The sequence below is a fragment of the Malus sylvestris genome, chromosome 7, assembly GCF_916048215.2.
Source record: "Malus sylvestris chromosome 7, drMalSylv7.2, whole genome shotgun sequence".
NCBI classification, from domain to species: domain Eukaryota; kingdom Viridiplantae; phylum Streptophyta; class Magnoliopsida; order Rosales; family Rosaceae; genus Malus; species Malus sylvestris.
Window position 1 is genome coordinate 29,900,709 of NC_062266.1, and position 19,464 is coordinate 29,920,172.

Consider the following 19,464-nt stretch of genomic DNA (forward strand, 5'->3'; position numbering starts at 1 on the left):
CACCTATTGCCCCAAACTCAAAAATTCTCTTTGCGTGTCTTGAGCGGATATGTTATTGTGACATAGCTGCTCGCACCAAAGGGATGGATCCGCTTCTTCTTCTTCCCCAAATGGTGTCTGATAGTGTAAAATGCAAAGCAAAATTAGTTTAAACCAGGGCTCTCACATGGACTCTCACATGTCACCATGTGAGCTCGAAACTAAAAAACTTCACAAATGCAATGAACCGGTATCGTTTCAACACATTCACATTTGGACGGCCATTTCTTAACACAACTCTCTCTCTCTCTCTCTCTCTCTCTCTCTCTCTCTCTCTCTCTCTCTCTCTCTCTCATATGTGCCTGCCTGATTTTATCATTTATGGCGTTGCCAAATTAGACACCTCTTTGCTTTGAATTGCAAACAGTTTTAGATTTAACCAATTTGGTTAAGAAAAAGAGAAAATTGTGACAATCGTCTATTAACTTTAACCTAATTGGAGCATTAGTTTCTCAAATAAAATTTGTAAACATTGATCATTTAACTCATTAAAATGTGCAACTTTAGTCAACGTCATCTAAACTCTTGTCAAAGTGAGTCATGGTGGAAGGACTACTGTTACAATTGGATTAAAATTGAGAAACCATTGCTAAAATTTTCTAATTTTTGTTTTCCATATTTGCCCATTGATTCAGTTTCATGTGAGCGGCATATGACTCATTTTGACGAAAGTTTGATGGAATGACAAAAAGGACCATAGTTAAAGGATCACCATTGCTCCAATTTAGTTAAATTTGATTAACCACTACTACAATTTCTTCCAAGAAAAGTGAAAAACACTGATTTCAGTAACCTATAAAACTGATAAACCCAAAAAAAAAAAAACCGATAAACTCCAACACGCCACGTGTCCATCTATTCAATGATTGGTTGCTTCCTCTCTCATTTTTCATTGCAATTTACTGTTTTGCTTTACCAAAATTCAACCAAAACCCAATTATTCATAGTCTCCTTTTTTTCTCACCCTAAAAAGTCTTTCGCTTTTCTTCCTTCATCAGCATCTGGGTCCAATTCTCTTGCAACTCTGAGCTTCTGGAGGCTCGGACTGCTGGGAAATTCGAGAAATGGGGTTGTTGGGAAGCTTCATAAGGTTCCTGTTGGGGCAATGCTGCAAACCCACCACCACCGGAGGAGACTACTCTGAATCACTTGGCCTTCACGGCGTCTCCGCCGCCACTGTCGGCGTTTCGGCTCTTGCCCAAGACCTCTACAACTTCGAGATCACCTCTCAGGTAACCTTTCTACCACTAATTGAACCATTTAATCAACTTTTGTTTAGGTAAAAGCTTAGTCTGAGTAAATGGATGATGATTTTGGGTGCTTACCTTTCTGGGTTTTGTTAATTTTGATCGCATTTTCTTAAAAGTTGACTTTTTTTTTCTTCTCAATTTTGTATGATTGCGATTGTTAAGGTCCCAGAAGGGCTCGCTCAGCATGTTGTCTCGTCCAGGAAGGCTCAAGCTAACTGGTAATTACTAATTAGCAATGGATTAGCAGTCTAATCTCATTACTATACAATTAAGGGGAAAAAAGGGTAGACATTGGAGAAATTATATTCATGGTTCACTGAACTTGATTTCTTCAAATTTCCTAACTGTGTAAAGGTATAGAAAACTAGTTGTCGCATGGAGGGAAGCCAAACCGCCACCAAGAACACCCGAAGAAGCGGCTAGGCTTGTTATACAAACCCTGAAACAACACCAAAGGCCGGATGTTGAGGTACATTGCCACAAAATTCCGACTGTTACATGTTTCTCACAACTGTGATGAAATATTGTAACGTATATATTCTTCTGTGATTGTTTATCTGTAGGGTTTATTGGCTTTCTACGGCCTTCCTCTTCCACATACTCTGGTCGGTCTTTCTGCTGAGGCCCCAACTTCGTTGCCTCAAGGAGTAAAGTATGAGTTCCAGACGCTGCCGGTAATAGAAACTTTTTGCTCTCAAAGTACTTATTTTCAGTTTTCACCACTGCCAAGTGCCTGCAAACTAGTTCTGAGTTTTGATAGGTGAATCATTTTGGATGAAACCAGGTTGATGGAAAAGCGATTCAAGATGGCGATTCGTTGACAGTCTACGTCAGCACAGAGGATCCGAGGGAGTCGTCCTTTGTTCCAACCGATGTGCAAACAGCTGCCATTCAAAGATCGGAAGCTCGCGCCGTGAGGGACTATACAAAGGCAGATGCACTTCGCAAGAAAATCATTGCTGCTGGATACGGGTTGGATATTCATACGCCACTTGCATAAATTTTGCATAATTAATCATTTTGAACACACAAAAGGTTTCTAATTGCGTTTTCCCCCTCCATTCAGGGTACTGAATATTCAAAACGAGGAGGTCCTTGCCCGAAAGTATAGGATCCGTCTGAGGTAAAATCATCTGCTTGTATGATTCGTACTAGCTGCAACATATTCTACCAATGAAAGTTAATCGATTCTAGGAGAAAACAGGGGTATAGATGCACCTGAGGGTGAAATGCCCTATGGAGAAGAAGCCAAACAGGAGCTGGTTAAGCTTATTCAGGGCAAGCGTTTGAGGGTTCTTATCTATGGGGAAGATCGTTACGGGCGCTGTGTAGGTGACGTATACTGCAACGACGTATTTGTACAGGTATTATATGGCAGCCAACGTCAATACCTGTCTTGTATGTAATACCAATAAGTCTTGATCTCCGTTTACAATCTCATCCAGGAAGTAATGCTCAAGAAGGGGTGTGCATGGCATTACACAGCCTACGACCAACGCCCAGAATTTGCAACAGTGAGTAAAAACATACTGCTAATTATGTTATCTTATTTGATCAAGTGTGATTAGTAGAGAGTAAAACAGCACAATTCTAGCAAGTTGGAAAGTTAATTATTTTCAACATTTCGACTCATGTATCTACGTTTGATTTTCACATGCATCAATCATAATAGTGGGAAGGAAAGGCTCGGGCGAAGCGAGTTGGGTTGTGGGCTTCATCAAACCCTGAGAAGCCATGGGACTGGAGAAGGGATCGGCGTGAAGGCAAATGATGTACTATCGAGATGTATCTGTCTAGCGGATGTACAAACATTGTTTCTTTTGTAATATTAGTGCTGTTCTCTATCAGCTATATGCACTACTCTAGAAAACCGCAAACTAGGGTCGCCAATGTTAAGAACAAACCGGACTGGGAGATGAGCCCTCCATTGGCTTGGCGACCAACGCTTGGCGAAGATGGTTGATAAGAGTTCAGTTGTTTTAGCTCATAACTTAGTCGATGGTGAATTGGAAAGTAAACACTCATTTGTTTTAGCTCGCTGTTATAAACACTAAGCTCATATGTTAATCCAAGACAGGTAAAACAATCATGAACTATCAAAACTCATCTCAAACAACAAAAACAGAATCAAAGGGCAGAGGAAGGTTCTGAAAGACGGTAAATACGAACCCTTCCATTACTAAGAAATGCAAGAAGATCGCATCGAAAACTCATCTGCAAAGTTTCTCCAATAACAGTGGGAATGGAAGAAAATTAATCAAACCCAGAAGTGAACTCAAAAATGAGAAAGAACATTCGGCCTTACTTCGTGTCGTCTTTCAATTCATCCGAGTTAGAGTCACTTGCATTGTAACCTAATCGAGACCACCACGGAAACAATTACAACGTATAAGGTCACTACCAAAACCGTGTCCAGACGCTGAAAGACAGAGGAGCGAGAGATAGTACCTGGAGGCTTATCGCTCACTTTCCAAACCGAAGCTCTACTTTTCGAAGCTTTATTCATCCAAGCATGTCCCTGATTAAGTGCACAACTCACAAGTTCAGACGGCGGAAACAACTGCAAGATTAGCAGAAGGCGAAAACAAGCCAGCGTTCACGTCCTAGTGAGGCACGAAGAACACATGCATGAATGCTTTCGTCATTTTTAGCAATGTCAATAACACCAGCGAATAACAGAACCATACATTTCTGATTTGGAGTTTCGTAAACTGACGCAATAGTATTTAACAATAATCCTCACCCTAATTATGTTTAACAGTTAACTCAATCCTAACTGAGTTTTTTCGATGCCCAAATTAAAGATTAAGTTAAAAATTAAGTAAAATTTAATAAATTGAATTACAAAAATGTACAACAAAGTCGCAAATTTAACAGACAAAAAAAATAAGATAGTGAAAGGACCTTTTTGGGGTCTTTGGGAACACCATAGCCGCTGCAATACATCTGACCCACCAACACCTGCATGGAGCTATCGCCCGCCTTTGCCTCCTTGAGCGTGTCCTGAAACCACCGCCGCACGCAGTCCGACACCACCCGGGCCAGAGGAACCCGGTTCCGCCCCTCGGAGCTCTCCATCCTCAGCTTCACCCGCTCCGGGTCGACCGGTTTCGACGTCTGCGGGGACGAAATTCGAACTTGGGACACTTGCTTTGCGCGTCTGGTCCGCGGGAGCTTGTCGGCAGCGATGATTCGGGTCAAATCTTGGAACCGGGTCGGCGAAGGTAGTGCCTTTCCCATCAATGAAATCAATCGAAGTCAGTAATTTTCTTTTGGGTTTAATGGGTTTGATTTCTTATCGCGATTTCATAGGCGGGGTGCTTCTGGGGATCTGAAACTCCCACACACTTTCAGATTTGGCAGATTGTTTGGTGTTTGCATGTTTTTTTTTTTTTTTTTTTTCCCGACCTTTTCCTTCTTCTTTTTTTCCAATAATAATTTCATAAATAAAAGTTCTGGGCTTCTTACGAACTATTTTGGGCTTTGATGATCCTGAACTGGGCTCACTTACAACAATGAGTCCAAAATTTTTATTAAACTCTTAGCGCTTACTACATTTCACACCATTTAAGTTTTGCGATAATTTTTAAAATTGGTCATTGAGATTTTCTATTTGATCATATTTCGTTATAAAGTAATGAACCCTATCATATTTCGTTATACACCAGCTCATAAACAATTCTTGCATATAAACGTTATTTACCTAACAAAGGATTTGTGAGAATGTGAAGGTAAAAGAGTCATGCATTAGTGAAAGGAGAAATCTTGCAACGGCTTATAAGAGGTTGTGCTACTCTCCATATTACTAATTAGTTTTATGGTAGAAACTCAACTTTCTTCATGGTATCAAAGCATGTTGGCTCACGTGTGAAGCCCAACGATCACATATACTCCATGTCACTCAAATCATGTTGTTCACGTGTTTTGCTTGAAAATTCGTCACACGTGAGGGGACATGTGAGACTGTGAAGGTAAAAGAGTCTTACTTTGGTGAAAGGAGAAACTTTGCAAACGTTTATAAGAGATTGTATTACTCACTATATTGTTAATCAATTTTATAGTAGAACCTTAACTTTCTTTAGGATTAGATGTTAATAAACGAAGTATATAAACTAATACAACTTCAAAATCTCATTTTGAGACCCACCTCGATTTATAATTGATAATTGCGGATAGCTCTTCAAACTTAAAATCTGGTCCGATTTTCAAAAATGACCACAAACAGTGTTTTCAAATCTCTTTTTTGACCCAGGGAAATGACTTGGCCAGCTTTGGACATCAAGGACGTGAACCTGTCAATAATCTGGTATGGATAGAATTAGAAGGTGACATTTTCAATAAGCTTTTGTTGTGTATATGCAGCAAAAGACTAAATCATAGCCTTAGGTGAGAATCCGCCAAAACGCCCTATTCCATCCATGAAAACTGACTGCATACCAAAATGTGGACATCCATAGCAGTCCCCATCTATTTGGATCGAGCTTATTGGCTGCTCTGTTCCTAAACTTGACAATTTAGCAAAAGACCACTGTGGGCAAACGTATAGTGAAAGTACATGTACAATTGGCTTTTAACCACGTGGTCATGGGTTCGATTCCCACAAACGACGCTAAATGTTAATATATAAAATCAAGTCGATCTTGGAACAACGTAGATAGTGGTTCACTTTAAGTTGGGGTTACGTTCACATTGGTGTAAATCTGGTTTTCACTACGCAAACTGAGAGTTACATTGTACATAAGGCTTGTTGCTAGAGACACTAAGGTTTTGCTCCTTTAAATGAGGGTGAAGGATCATTTTTATAGAATAAGAGTTTCCTGCGCTCTTACATACATTTTGAGTTAAGTAAGGAGACTCAAATATTGAGGCCCAACCTATAGTACAACAAAATTAAATTAATTCCAACATTCCAATTTTATTTGCATCCTAATCCTAATCCTAAATGACTAAACCCCATGTCCGAATCAAGATACAGTTAGTTGCTTATATTCTTCTTGAAAAAAACGTAACTAAGCTTCTATCTTTTTGGTTATATTATATATTCTTGATTAATTTAAAAACCAATGCTTATCTGAAGGATAATCAACCACTTGGTTTTGGCAAAATGTGAAACCAGTCAAAACTATAAAATTTAAAGCCTAATTGCCGTCTTCAATAAATTCAAATCAAATCACAGACTTGGTAAATGCCGTAGTGCTTGTAACCAACACGAGCTGACTGAGTAATTGAAAATGAATTTCAGGCTTGTATTTTCACGTCACATCTTGCGTGGTGTATTACGCAAAGCTGGTCAGAGGAATACTGAAATGTCTCTATAAGTTTTTTCGACTACCAAAAGAGTTAATTGCAGTGACGAAGCTACCAACTAGTTCCCTTCTTAAATATAGAAATGTCTTAGTGCTTATATTAAGGGAAATAATTTTTATACCTTATTTTTTTCCTCATCAACGCTTTCTATGATATTTAAATTAAATGGAGCAAAAGAAGCTTGTAAGTAGTATGTTGAAACTTTCACGCGTAGAATACATGATAAATACTTATATAGCCTATCAAGTTTAGTAGCTTGTACGTTAACTTCATAATCTAACTAGTAGAATCCTAGCTCGTGAGAAACATCGTGTTAAATTAGGTTATGAAGGAGACATGTATTAAGACGCATACGCACACTCCACAATTAAATTAACTTAAGATCTATCCTTAACTCAAATATATAAATTGTACAAGAGTTTATAATTCAATTGATTAAGCGTATTTATCGTTGCACCCAATGTTCTGAGTTCAGTTCTCCCCTTCCTTACTATCGCTTGAATCAAAACTCAATCAATAAACTACTTTACACGAACAAGTAAAGAAATATGTGTATTGAAATTTCTTCGATACCTATTTCCAAGGAAATAGGGGTTGAAGTGTAAACTTCACAAAATATCCGAGAAACTTTTAAATTTCGACTAAAATCGATATTTTTCGTCAATAATTTCGACATATCAATTAAATGTCGACAAACTGCCATATGGCATCCCTAAAGTTTCATTTTAAATGTTCACATTTTTTAACAAATTTTCATTATTTACATCAAAGACATCTGATTATCAAAATCTCTCGATATTTCCACAACTTCGCGTATTAATATTTTCATCATCGATATTGATAGTATGTGACATGTTTGCTTATGTTCTCAAAAGTAGAAAGTTCCACAACAATTAATAACCTTCAATTAGTAGATTAATTAGTGATTGACCCTTTCTCATAGCCCACAAAATGCGCAGCGAAATGATTGAAAACAACAAACCATAGTGGAAAAAATGTAAAGAATAATGGAATGACGGGACCCAACTAGTGATTAATTATTGGTATATGATCTATTAGATTGCGTATATGGTGATCATATGATAAAAGGGGAAAGGGATCATATCCTTTCCAGATCCCTTCCACCCAATCCATCAATTCGAGTTTTTAAAATTTGATCATACGATTAAAAACAGTGATTCTTTTTAAAAGTTATAATAACTTTAACTGTTTGATTAAATTTTAAGGATCCGAATTAGTAGATTTCGTAAATTCTCTCTGGATCCCTTTCCGATAAGAGATATTTAAGATGATAATTTTTGTGTGTTTTCAAGTAAATTATCAGTCAATTTCCACGATCGATCGCGTAAACAGCACAAGTGGGAACTAGTCTTTATCTAATAGGAGCACCGGATTATCACCTGCAATTTGCATGGCCCCTCAAACTTTCATCATTTCCTACGTAAACAAAATTTGTGGGTTCCAGGTGGAAAGTCACTAAAAATAAAACAGCCCAAACCAAACAACTTTTATTTATTTATAATATGCATCACTATGTGGTTTTAGAAAAGCAACTGTTAAATTTTACATACAGAAATTTAACGGATTTTTGTAACGGTTAAATCCTGCATAATTGAGTGGTACATACCATTTTAGTTGAAACCAAACCAAAGTCTTTGTGTTTTTTTTTTTCAAATAATGTTGAAATTACCACATTTTTTTTCTTTAAAAAGGGAACTAGTTAGTGGTTTTGCCACACTAGTCTACCTTTCTAAGAGTCAAAAAACTCAGGAAGGCATTTCAACCTCCTTTTGGTCATCATCGCATAATTCACTAGCGTCAGAAATCGAATCCAAAATGTAGCGTGTAGTATACCGGTCTGAAATTTGTCCTCAACTACTAGTCACCCTGTGATTGTTAAATATCACATTTTGTTGGGTTGATTCTCATTCTCTACTATATACTGAAGAGTAATGCAAGCGAGACAAACTATTTAGACTTGTTGATGCACAAAACCGGATGGTCTTGGAACAACGTAAATCCGACCGTGGATCTGCAATGAAATGTAAATGACACAAGAGTTATCGTGGTTCACCCCAAGGTTTGGGCTACGTCCACACTGAATATGTATTTATCTGAGAGTATTTGTGAGAGAAGGAACTCTGTGAGTGAAGAGCTTTGAGAGGGGGTGAGAAGGCTCCAGAAATTGGCCTCCGAGAGTGAGAGTGAGCTCTCCCCTCAATTGTGAGGGTGAGGGGTCCTTTTATAGAATAAGGACTCCTCACCTATTACATATTTGCCCCTTCCTTTATCCCATAATTACATTTAAGTCCCCTGAGTATTTGTACGAGATCTAAATACGAGGCCCTAAATATGGTATAAACAGTAGTCCCCTAAGTCTTCAGTCAAGAGAGTCTTTTGGCTGGAGACTTGAAATTCAGTTCATGTGTGGGCCGAAGTAACTAGATGTCGTCTAGAACTAATGCTTGATATGAGGCGGTGCCCAATCTGAAATGATGCTCAACTAGAAGTAGCACATGTTGTGAGGCCGCTTTGCTTGTAGCTTGTGTTGCCTTGGTTGGCTCGGCTTGTGGTGTTGAAGGTGAAGGAGTCCCTTTTATAGGATAAGGGCTCACTCCTCAATACATAAGTGATGGGCTAGAGTCCCCCAAGTATTTTTCATGAGTGCTCTCTAAAAGTGAAGGAGTCCCTTTTATAGAATAAGGGCTCGCTCCTCAATACATAAGTGATGGGCTAGAGTTGATGCTCGCAGTGAGACGGTTGCTCAGTAGGCGGCGATGCTCTCTAATGGTGGTGAGGGAGTCCCTTTTATAGAATAAGGGTTCACTCCTTAATACATAAATAATGGGCTAGAGTCCCCCAAGTATTTTTCATGAGGCCCAGTTGAGGCCCAATATATGGTACATAATGTAGTCCCCCAAGTCTTCGGTCAATAGAGTCTGTTGGCTGAAGACTTCAAATTGAATCCATGTATGGGCCGAAGTGGCGGTTGTTCGGATGTGGTATTTGTATACTCTGCACTGAAGCTTTGTAAGTGAAGCTTTGCAAGTGAAGCTTTGAAGCTAGAGCTCTGTAAATGAAGCTTTCGAAACTGGAGCTTTTGTAAATGAAGCTTTTAAATCTAGAGCTCTGTAAATGAAGTCTTTGAAGCTAGAGCTCTTGTAAATGAAGCTTTTGAAGCTGATTGACATGAGTGATGCTCATGAATGTTAACATGAGTGATGCTCATGAATGTTGACATGAATGATGGTCATGAATGTTTATGTATGATTGTCATGAGTGATGCTCATGAATGTTTATGTATGAATGACATGAGTAGTGCTCATGTATAATTTGGAGTACTAGGCGTACTTTTGATCATCTGGTTGGAGCTATTTTGAGCTGATAGGCTTTCGCCCTCCACAACATGCTAGCCCATTTGTTTTGGGCTTTGCCTTTTTTTTTTTTTTTTTTTTTTTTTTTTTTTTTGACCCTCTGATGGGGTTTATATATATTACCCTCTGATGGAGTTTATACAGATGTCTCCGAAAGATAATAAAAATAAATTACATTATTCGGATGAGGTGTTTATTCCTCTTTTTTTTTTTTTTTTTTTTTTTTTTTTGCAGTGTTTTTCTGCTGCCCTCTCTCTGTATCTTCACCTGGTAGACAGAAGAAATCATAATAATAGAAAAATCTTTTGCTTTTCTCTTTTGCTTTCTGCTTTTGTTTTTTGCTTTCTCTTTTGTTTTTTGATTTTCTGATCAAGTACCTGACAGCTTGAAATATATTGTAATCAAGTGACCAGGGAGTAGGACTAGTGGATCCCTCTTTTCTGTTTTTCTTTTCCTTTTGGCATATGGCAGACAAAAGGAATGGTAATAGACTTATTATTGAGAAAGCTTATCTTCTTCTTGAGTGTTTCCACTGGTGGATGGTAGGTATTCGCAGGAGGTGGGATCCCCGCAACAGGTATCGATGGCGGTCCGTATAGACCCATCTCTGAGATTAATCAACTTTCTGATATCATCAATATACGCATCTGCACCGCAAGGAAACATGGTCCCGACACCAGGGAATCTAAACCGATCTTCTTCTCCACGGTCAAAATAGGAAATTAATTAGAAGGTCCATTTCCAGATCCTGATCCGAAGATCAACCTTGCACTTGGAGTTGGAAACGGCAGCCACCGACGGTCACTTACCTTTTGGTACAACCCCTTGATTCCTTGACCCGTAACTCTAATCCCCACTTTCTTGCTACTTAGCTTCCCAATCGACACCTTCACTTTGGTGTCTATCTGCAGCTTCAGCGCCACCTCGTTCTGCTTCTTCAGATCCGATCTCAGCGACTTCACCGACTCCATGTCGGGTTTTTGGCCTCCAACTAGGTAATAAGCTCCACCATCTCAGCCCGGGTCTCGCTGGTGGTGCTCAGCCCGTGATAATCTTCAAGGAGGCCATTGATCAGCCCCGACAATACCAGGAGCAACATAATTTGCAGTTCCCTAATCTGGGATTTGAGGAACATCTTCATCTTTCTTTTCACCGACCATGACAGCGAGGTCCATCCCACAAAAAAATCAGGGATCCCAGTAGCGGCCTAAAGCCTCTCATTGAAATCGCCCTGCATATTCTCTGATATGAATGGCGTACGGTCCGAGAACTTCGCCAGTGGCAGAATTTCCTAGATCAAGAAATGTAGCAACAACTGCTACTGTGTTGATCCAACAGATGCTTGTTTAAGTACCCTGAGACAGCTCGCGGCAATGGCGCGCTTCGACGGAGATGTGGCTTGTGAGACGAGCCGAAGCCAGGATGCTGTGCAATGGCATGCTGCCGAGGAGATTACGAAGTGGGGTGTGAGGGAGGGATGAGATCGACGGAGATGACCGTAATGTTAAAGCTGTTGCGGTTAGGATCAGAGACCTTGACAAGGATGACCCAGATCGTCACGCCATATCTTTGCTGGCTGGAAATTTAGGAATTGCGAATGGGGAAATTTGGGCTTGGGTGGAGCCTGTTGGAGCTGTTGCGGTTGACCTGGAAGGTTTCTTTTGGCAGGGACGAAACTGCAGCAGAGGAATAGTGGCGGTGGATCCATTTGGTTGTCTTCGTCTGGTGGTCCTCCACTGCCTCTACCTCTCTTGGAGGATTTTCCAGAGCCCCAATACCAATCCCTCATTCCCATAACAAGTAGAAAAAGGAGAAAAATGCTTTTGATTTTTCAACAATTTACCTGAGGTGGTACTCTCGATGTTGCACAGAGAGCAGGGAGAACTCTGTGTCTGTGTCTCTGTGGTTTTGCAGATCTACGGTGGTAAGATGATAAAAATGAAAGAGAACCGACATGATTTTTTGTGTCGATTCCCACAGACGGCGCCAAATGTTGATGCACAAAACCGGATGGTCTTGGAACAACGTAAATCCGACCGTGGATCTGCAATGAAATGTAAATGACACAAGAGTTATCGTGGTTCACCCCAAGGTTTGGGCTACGTCCACACTGAATATGTATTTATCTGAGAGTATTTGTGAGAGAAGGAACTCTGTGAGTGAAGAGCTTTGAGAGGGGGTGAGAAGGCTCCAGAAATTGGCCTCCGAGAGTGAGAGTGAGCTCTCCCCTCAATTGTGAGGGTGAGGGGTCCTTTTATAGAATAAGGACTCCTCACCTATTACATATTTGCCCCTTCCTTTATCCCATAATTACATTTAAGTCCCCTGAGTATTTGTACGAGATCTAAATACGAGGCCCTAAATATGGTATAAACAAGACTAAATTTTGTAAACTATATGATGCGGTTGTCGGTAATTAAATTTATCTAGTATTAATTAACCATGTTTATTTCCTACTCGTGTGCCATAGTCTAATTTGTAAATTTTGTCTAAAAACTTGGTTTACATGACATACGCTATACTGAATATGATGAGTTGATCAACTACTTATTCCCTTTTTTATTATGGATACAATAAGACTTGGGTAAGATTGAGAGTGACAATTCAAAGAATATTATTTAAGGAGATTGGAATAAATTCCACATAAGATCCTTTCGAATGTTTTTTTTTAATACAAAATCCTTTCGAATGTTGGATTTGGATGCCTAAAAGGGTTCAACTATGTCCAAATTCTCCCAAATGGAATGGTTGTTCAAGAATATACCTCATGTAAGAGCATCATTTTGTTCTTTAAAACTATATTCTTTATTCAAAAAATATGGGAACAAAAGTTTAATTTTTGTTGTGAAAACATATTAAATATTGTGGATGCGGGGCTACGGTTCTTTAGAATCTTCACTGTTTATAGAATGCTTTGATAAAAGCGAAATGATTTCCGCTCACATTTTCTCTTTATACACAATTACGTATAACTTTTTTCTTTTGGTTCTTTATTTAATTGCAAAGCTAAAATTAATAGGAGTATGCAAAAGTGTTGAGAGTAAATCTCACGTAAGAAAGAGGAGGGATCTTGCATTTGTTCATAAGAGATTTGGTTGCTTCTTATATTGTTAATTGATTTTATGGTAAAATCACAACCTCTTCATAGTATCAGAGCATGTTGACCTATGCATGAAGCCCAACGGCCACATGTGGCCTAATTTATGTCGTCTACGTATTAGGCTTGAAAATTTCTTATACGTGATGGGGTGTGTTGCGAGTGAATCCCACATCAAAAAAAGTCCGACATCAAGAAAATGAGCGATGTTGCATGTACTTATAAGAGATTAGGCTACTCCTCGTACTGACAATTAGCATGTTGAAAGTGAATCCCACTTGAAGAAAATGAGGAACCTTTCATGAACTTATAAGAGACTAAGCTACTCGCTATATTAACAATTAATTTTAAGAAAAACTAACAAAAAGTTAAAAAAAAACTTTAGTTTTAATGAAAAATGACAAATAAAGGTGTAGTGAATAGTACCAGAGAAAGGTAAAAATGTGATTTTTCATTAAAAGTGAACAGTGCCTAAAGTGTTTCGTTAAAACTCTTTTAATTTTATGGTACAGCTCAACTTAAAAAAAAAAAAAAAAAAAAAAAAAAGAGATGTGATGATGTGATGATGTGTGCATCCCCCTATTTTGGCTTAATATCTTTGTATATTTATGTAAATTTGTCTTGATATATCATGCATAGACAAACAAGTTATCGCAGCTGCCGATCAAAGACTAAATCAAGGAAAAAGAGAGATCATTCCGAGTTGATGTCGTCTTTTAACCCAAGTTTCACATACAGTAGTTGCAGAGGGTTCGAATGAGACCATGACCAGAGAGGACATCCTAATTAAATTATAATTTTGTAAATCACTCAACTTTCTTCATGACGATGGATGTCACAGTAATGTTACGTTAGATTATAAGAATCAAATTATAATTGATTGTTGTTGTAGCAATCTGAAGTTTTATGTCAAGTTTTGTGTTTTTCCAACCAAATTATTGAATATTATTTTCTTATTATTGAAGAGCTTTAAATAGTTGTTCTTCATTTAACAAATTGTTGAAAAAAAAAATTCTTTGGCTAAAATATTAGTGTAATAAGGGACCTATCATTAAACTATAAAAAATAAATCTGACGTTGATGTCAAATTGACTCCTAATCACAAAGGTTTAAATCCAGTCAGCAAATAAACACTTCAATTATAAGGATTTCTTTATGTCAAATATGCACAGTGACATTTACACCTAAAATTTGACATCTCCTTTAAAAATGCTCTTAGAATGCTCATCAATCTCCGTCATAATATATTAATTACTATGTGTGGTTAAATTATGTTGGATATAACAAAATTTCAATAATTAAGATGAGGTATCATTGTGTGATCATCAAATTTTTTCATGGCAGATTATGATGTGACGATTAAAATTACACAACAATATTGTCATCATGACAGGTTATGATGTGTTAATCAAAATATCCACCTATTATTATTATTGGTTTGAGGCAATATTTGGTCGTGAAACAAAATTTTTATTAGCTGAAATGTTAGTGGAATAAGAGATCTACCAGTAAACTATAAAAATTAAATTGGACGTCGATGTCAAATTGACTTCTAATCACAAAGGTTTCAAATCCAGTCAGCAAATAAACACTTCGATTAGAAGGATTTTTTTTTATCAAATATGCATAATGACATCCACACCTAAGATTTGACATCTTTTTTGAAGATGCTCTTAGAATGCTCCTCAATCTCCATCATTATATTAATTACTATGTGTGGTTAAATTATGTTGGAGATAACAAAATTTTAAATGATTAAGATGAAGATAATATTGTTGTGTGATGATCAAATTTTTTCATGACAGATTATGATGTGACGATTAAAATTACACGACGATATTGTCCTCATGGCAGATTATGATGTGTTAATCAAACTATCCACCTATTATTATTATTAGTTTGGGGCAATATCTGGTCGCATTTGAGGTTGTTTAGTTTAAAAATTGGAGAATTTTTAGTATGTTTCGGGCAATATATGTTCCGTTAAACTATTACTTAAAGATACAATAACTAAAATCTAATAGTAAAAAACTTTGGAATATAGGATATCATTGACCACTGCAACATGCAGATGATGGATTCATTATGCTAGTGATTAAAGTCTTCTTCTTCAGTCCGCTGCGTTCCAGTTGGTTAACAAGTTTATGAAAGGTCGAATCTGGTGCAAGAATTGTTGCGTTCAAACTGTGGCCTATTAGCACGAATACGACACAATCAACGATAATTATTAAGTTTGGGGAACAATAATCCATGGACACAAATTGCTGGCGTGATAAAATTGGCCCCACAAAACAAAGAACACGAGTTACATGTGTGTGTGACGGATTCGCTTTCGGTATCTGAACCATTTTACTCCGACAAGATGGGATCGACGGTCGGATATGTTTCATGTCCGTTTCCCCTCGGATCCCCATTTTGCGTAAAGAGGAACGTCTATCTGGAAAATACCATGCCCCGTGCATGCATCTGATGAAAGATCATGTGGACGAGCATATTCACCGTACACGTGGCTTATGATGTTTGATAAAATGAAATGTTCATTCGATGGCCAAAAATCTTGAGTGCAATTGGATATTCACGAGAAGTCTTTTACTGTGGTGGGAATGCAGTTCGATAACAAATGTTATTATATAATTAGTTGATTTTATTTTTTTCAAGTTTCTGATCAACTGTATTATTACATTTGGTGTCCACGAAAAAATCTCTTGATATTCACCGTGTTCTATTTCTCTCCACATGTGAAACGTATTGCAACTTGGTGGATATTGCAATGTACAGTTTTCTCTTGACGCATGATATTACTTCACTCGGTCGAGATTGGAACAAAAAATTATACAACGAGTCACCTCTAGTTTCGCGCTTAAAAAAAGATACAGACTCTTTTCAGTTACGAAAATTAGGCTAGAATTTTAAAGAAAATAAAAACATTTATTGTTGAGAAATGCTAAGTAGACCCTCTCGAAAGTTACTCTCCATAGAATTCAGCAACCTTATGCTTTTTTGCCCACTATTTTATAACTTGGCATGAAAATTGACGTTAAACATAAGATGACAGAGACTTTATAAAGAGAGTCATTTAACATTTTGTTTTCAAAACGTTTTTAATTTTCAAACCGATGGCAAATGAACGTTTATCAAACTGACGCTACCCATAACAATTTTCCGGTCCTATTTCCTAACTTTTATCACTTAATTTTATATTAATTAGCCATTGAGTCAACAATCAGCGCCAGCCAAGCCGCCACTTCGAAATTAAGAAGTGATAAATATTGACTATTGACTGGCATACGCAATCATTTATCATTCATATTTGACCCCCTCAACTGCCAAGGATTTCCAATTTTCCATCTGTCACATGACGTCATAAATGTTTTATTTAATTCAAAATCACTTCTAATCCATCTAAACCCGGTGGAAAGATATCATCTTCGGATCTCTTCCACTAAATTCACCTAATCAATCAATTAGGATCCTTGAAATTTGATTTAACGGTTACAAACAGGAAACCTCTTTAAAAATTATAATAACTTTAGCTGTTGGATCAAATTTTAAGTGTTCGGATTAGATGATTAGATGAATTTGGTGGAAGGGATCTAAAGAGGATCCCTTCCTTAAAACCGGTGTCTAACGAGCAATTAAAGCTAGTAATTTTCTCTTGTTGGTAGATTTATTTTAAACCAGTGTCACTAATTGAGGATCTTTGAACTCGGATGCAGAAAGATAGATAATGTTCAAACTCGAGTACGTAAACAATGACTATTGTATGAATGTTAACTACGTTGTTAAAACAAGAACTTGTTACAATACGTCCATGCAGTTACAAACATCGATTAACAGTCAGATATACTGCAACAATGTTTAGCGGCCATATATGATTATTAACAAGTGATTATATGTTAAGTAATCTAATGTTCCCTAACCAATCCCGTTAATCAACTAGCTACTTGGGTAATTGTATTTATAGGCTAAACGACAAGAAGATATGGAGGTGCACCATAGTATTCTCTGTGACAGTGTCACAGACTCACCCAGCTTCTCAGGTCAGGAACTGGGATTTACTCCACCTCAGTCATTTTTGTCATTTTCAAAAAAAAAAAATATCATCGTGGATTTTTTTTTTTCTTGGATTCTTGCCGGATTTTTTTTTTAAGGATTTCGGAGATCTTATGATCGTGGTTGTTCATCGTATATCGTGTGATTATAAATTATTTAAAATTTAAAATTAAATATAAATAATACTTAACAAAAATTGATCAAACGATATATGATAAACCGTCACGATCACAAAATCTCAGGATTCCCAATAAAAGGATCCAATCAGAATCCTTTTCCATTTTTTTTCAATAATATTTATTTTTATTTATTAAAAAAATAAATAACTGATGACAAATTACGCTTACTACACTTTTCGAATCTAAAAAAGCTATAAAGAATTCATACTGTTCTTAGACAGGGTCAACCAGCCCACTTGCTATGATTTTTCTTCTCAATAGTATTTGGGTTAGTCCTACACCGCTACACGACAAATCTGCCTTGATATATACGAAAAAGGCGTGCCTTGATATATATAGAAACGGATGCTCGCCGGAGATTTTTTTATTGATCCTTGCAATTATGTAATTGTAATCGTTTATCGTGAAATAAAAAATTATTTTAAAATTTAAAATTAAATATAAATAGTTCATAATAAAAATTGAATGTAAGATGAACGATTATGATCACGAAATTTCTTAAATTACTATGAAAAGAATCCGACTAGAATCTTTTTCCGATATATACTTCTTGTCACGCTTTATTTAACCTTAATCATTTTAGTATTAGTATTAAAATCCAAAAAACTCCAAGGATTATTAAGAAAACACGTCTTTATTGAAATAGAAGAGTACCATAACACGGCTACAGCCGCTTCGGGATATGACCAAAAGAGCCTCGACCCCATGGTTACACCCAACACCAGCACCACACACAAACGAAATTTCAAGAAAAGAAAGAGAAATGAAAAAGCGAGAAAGAAATACGGTAGGATAGGACTTCAGCAGTTCAGCCCATAACGAGTACCGGACAGCCAATGAGGTTATGACACCTCAGCCCCCGCTTATTTAGTAGTATTAGACTCCACTGCACAGGACCGCAGGGGATTAGTGTTATGGCTTTTAGATTGCGAGGACAAGACCCGGCACGGACTTTCCGACCCGATTGGAGACGCTGCTCTCCCAAACGGACGGGCAATGGAACGACGTAATCTCGGCTGTCGACGACGACGACGACGACGACTTGGAGGAAAACCCGGACGGCGAGGATTTAGAGGAGGAGGCGGGAGAGTTGTTCTGGGTGTTGTTTCCGAGGCGCGTGACGGTGAGGGAAGTGTTGAAGTACTCGCGGACCCCGGTGATTACCCCATTGGCGACAGTCCAGGCGTGGACCCAGGAAATGGAGCAGTCGCAGTCGCAGCCCTCGACGAGGACGGTGGGGCCGAAGGAGGCGAAGGACTGGGGGACGAACTGAAAGGGTTCTTTTTGGGAGCCGGTGAGGATGCGCATCAAGAACTGGTGGGTCGGCGGACCATGGAACCACCACTCGAGGTCGGGGGCGACGATCTGGTGAACCGTGTCCACGTCGCGGGAGCTTAGGGCATCATAAAGGGCGAGCACCACCCTTCGATTGCTGGAATCAGTGTCTTCCAGAGCTTCCTGAGAGTTAGCCAGTTCTTGCCTAAGCCTCTGTGGCGGGTTTAGAGCGAGAAATTCAAGGGTTTAGAGAGAGAAAGTAGAGAGAGAAGGCGGAAGTTTAGAAAGAGGGGGGATTTGGGAGGAAATGTGAAATGAGATTTCTGGTGAGCAAATGAAGGTGGGGTTTTATAGCAGGTGGATGGTGGTGGTGCCGGGGGGGTTAGGATTCCCTGCTCCGTTTCTATGTCTTGGTTGATCGACCGACCAATTGGACTACTGCCTTTACTGCTGACCTTTGGAAAGAAAGTTACTTTGACCAAAATGGCCCTGTGTCGCCATTTGGTACTCCAGTTTAATGTTATTTCTCTTCATTTGTGAGTAAGAGATATTCGTTTTGATTCCTTGAATACAGGTTTGAATCACTTATTGCTAGTCTATTGTGAAACTAAACTCATCCCGCGCCTTTAGTATAATAATATTGTTTGTTCATAAAAAAAAATGATCGTGTGTCGCAATTACGCATAGTTATTGACATGATAAGATTTGATTAGATTGAAAATCTTACTTATTGTGCAGAAATTCTTAACAAAACTGAAATAACACGTTAGCAGTGTTATTATCCGAACGGACTCGAGTACTAAGTTTTTAGCATACTAATAGGCGATTGGTTTAAGAAATAAACAAATTGTATTCTCGTTGAAAAAAAACGTAATTACAACAATTTTGAT

At 38.0% G+C, this 19,464-nt stretch overlaps 3 protein-coding genes across 4 annotated transcripts; 1 reads left to right on the top strand and 2 right to left on the bottom strand.

Moving 5' to 3' along the window:
* The first annotated feature begins 955 nt into the window (after positions 1-955).
* LOC126629680 (staphylococcal-like nuclease CAN2) lies at positions 956-3,322 on the top strand. Its single transcript, XM_050299775.1, has 9 exons — positions 956-1,271; positions 1,452-1,507; positions 1,644-1,758; positions 1,853-1,963; positions 2,074-2,261; positions 2,356-2,412; positions 2,494-2,653; positions 2,735-2,803; positions 2,962-3,322. The coding sequence occupies exons 1-9, from the start codon at positions 1,104-1,106 to the stop codon at positions 3,058-3,060; spliced, it is 1,023 nt and encodes a 340-aa protein (XP_050155732.1). The 5' UTR covers positions 956-1,103; the 3' UTR covers positions 3,061-3,322.
* A 112-nt stretch (positions 3,323-3,434) lies between these two features.
* Positions 3,435-4,696, bottom strand: LOC126629681 (uncharacterized). 2 transcript variants are annotated; one of them, XM_050299776.1, is made up of 3 exons: positions 4,194-4,696; positions 3,738-3,849; positions 3,435-3,643 (listed from the first exon to the last, which is right to left on the bottom strand). In XM_050299776.1, exons 1-3 carry the CDS (start codon positions 4,527-4,529, stop codon positions 3,591-3,593), a joined length of 501 nt encoding a protein of 166 aa, XP_050155733.1. In that variant the 5' UTR covers positions 4,530-4,696; the 3' UTR covers positions 3,435-3,590. The 2 variants fall into 2 exon arrangements, with proteins under 2 accessions (XP_050155733.1, XP_050155734.1); XM_050299777.1 differs by having other exon boundaries at positions 3,738-3,807; positions 4,194-4,691.
* A 13,218-nt stretch (positions 4,697-17,914) lies between these two features.
* LOC126629701 (wound-induced protein 1-like) lies at positions 17,915-19,165 on the bottom strand. Its single transcript, XM_050299803.1, has one exon. The coding sequence runs from the start codon at positions 18,605-18,607 to the stop codon at positions 18,221-18,223; it is 387 nt and encodes a 128-aa protein (XP_050155760.1). The 5' UTR covers positions 18,608-19,165; the 3' UTR covers positions 17,915-18,220.
* Positions 19,166-19,464: the final 299 nt, after the last annotated feature.

Excerpts from the sequence above, each read along its gene's own strand:
- LOC126629680 (XM_050299775.1), top strand. The coding sequence starts at position 1,104 with ATGGGGTTGTTGGGAAGCTTCATAAGGTTCCTGTTGGGGCAATGCTGC. Across the intron at positions 1,759-1,852 it reads ACCAAAGGCCGGATGTTGAG|GGTTTATTGGCTTTCTACGG; the intron begins GTACATTGCCAC and ends GTTTATCTGTAG. Across the intron at positions 2,654-2,734 it reads GCAACGACGTATTTGTACAG|GAAGTAATGCTCAAGAAGGG; the intron begins GTATTATATGGC and ends AATCTCATCCAG.
- LOC126629681 (XM_050299776.1), bottom strand. The coding sequence starts at position 4,529 with ATGGGAAAGGCACTACCTTCGCCGACCCGGTTCCAAGATTTGACCCGA. Across the intron at positions 3,850-4,193 it reads TTCCCAAAGACCCCAAAAAG|TTGTTTCCGCCGTCTGAACT; the intron begins GTCCTTTCACTA and ends CTAATCTTGCAG. Across the intron at positions 3,644-3,737 it reads AGTGAGCGATAAGCCTCCAG|GTTACAATGCAAGTGACTCT; the intron begins GTACTATCTCTC and ends GGTCTCGATTAG.
- LOC126629701 (XM_050299803.1), bottom strand. The coding sequence starts at position 18,607 with ATGCGCATCCTCACCGGCTCCCAAAAAGAACCCTTTCAGTTCGTCCCC.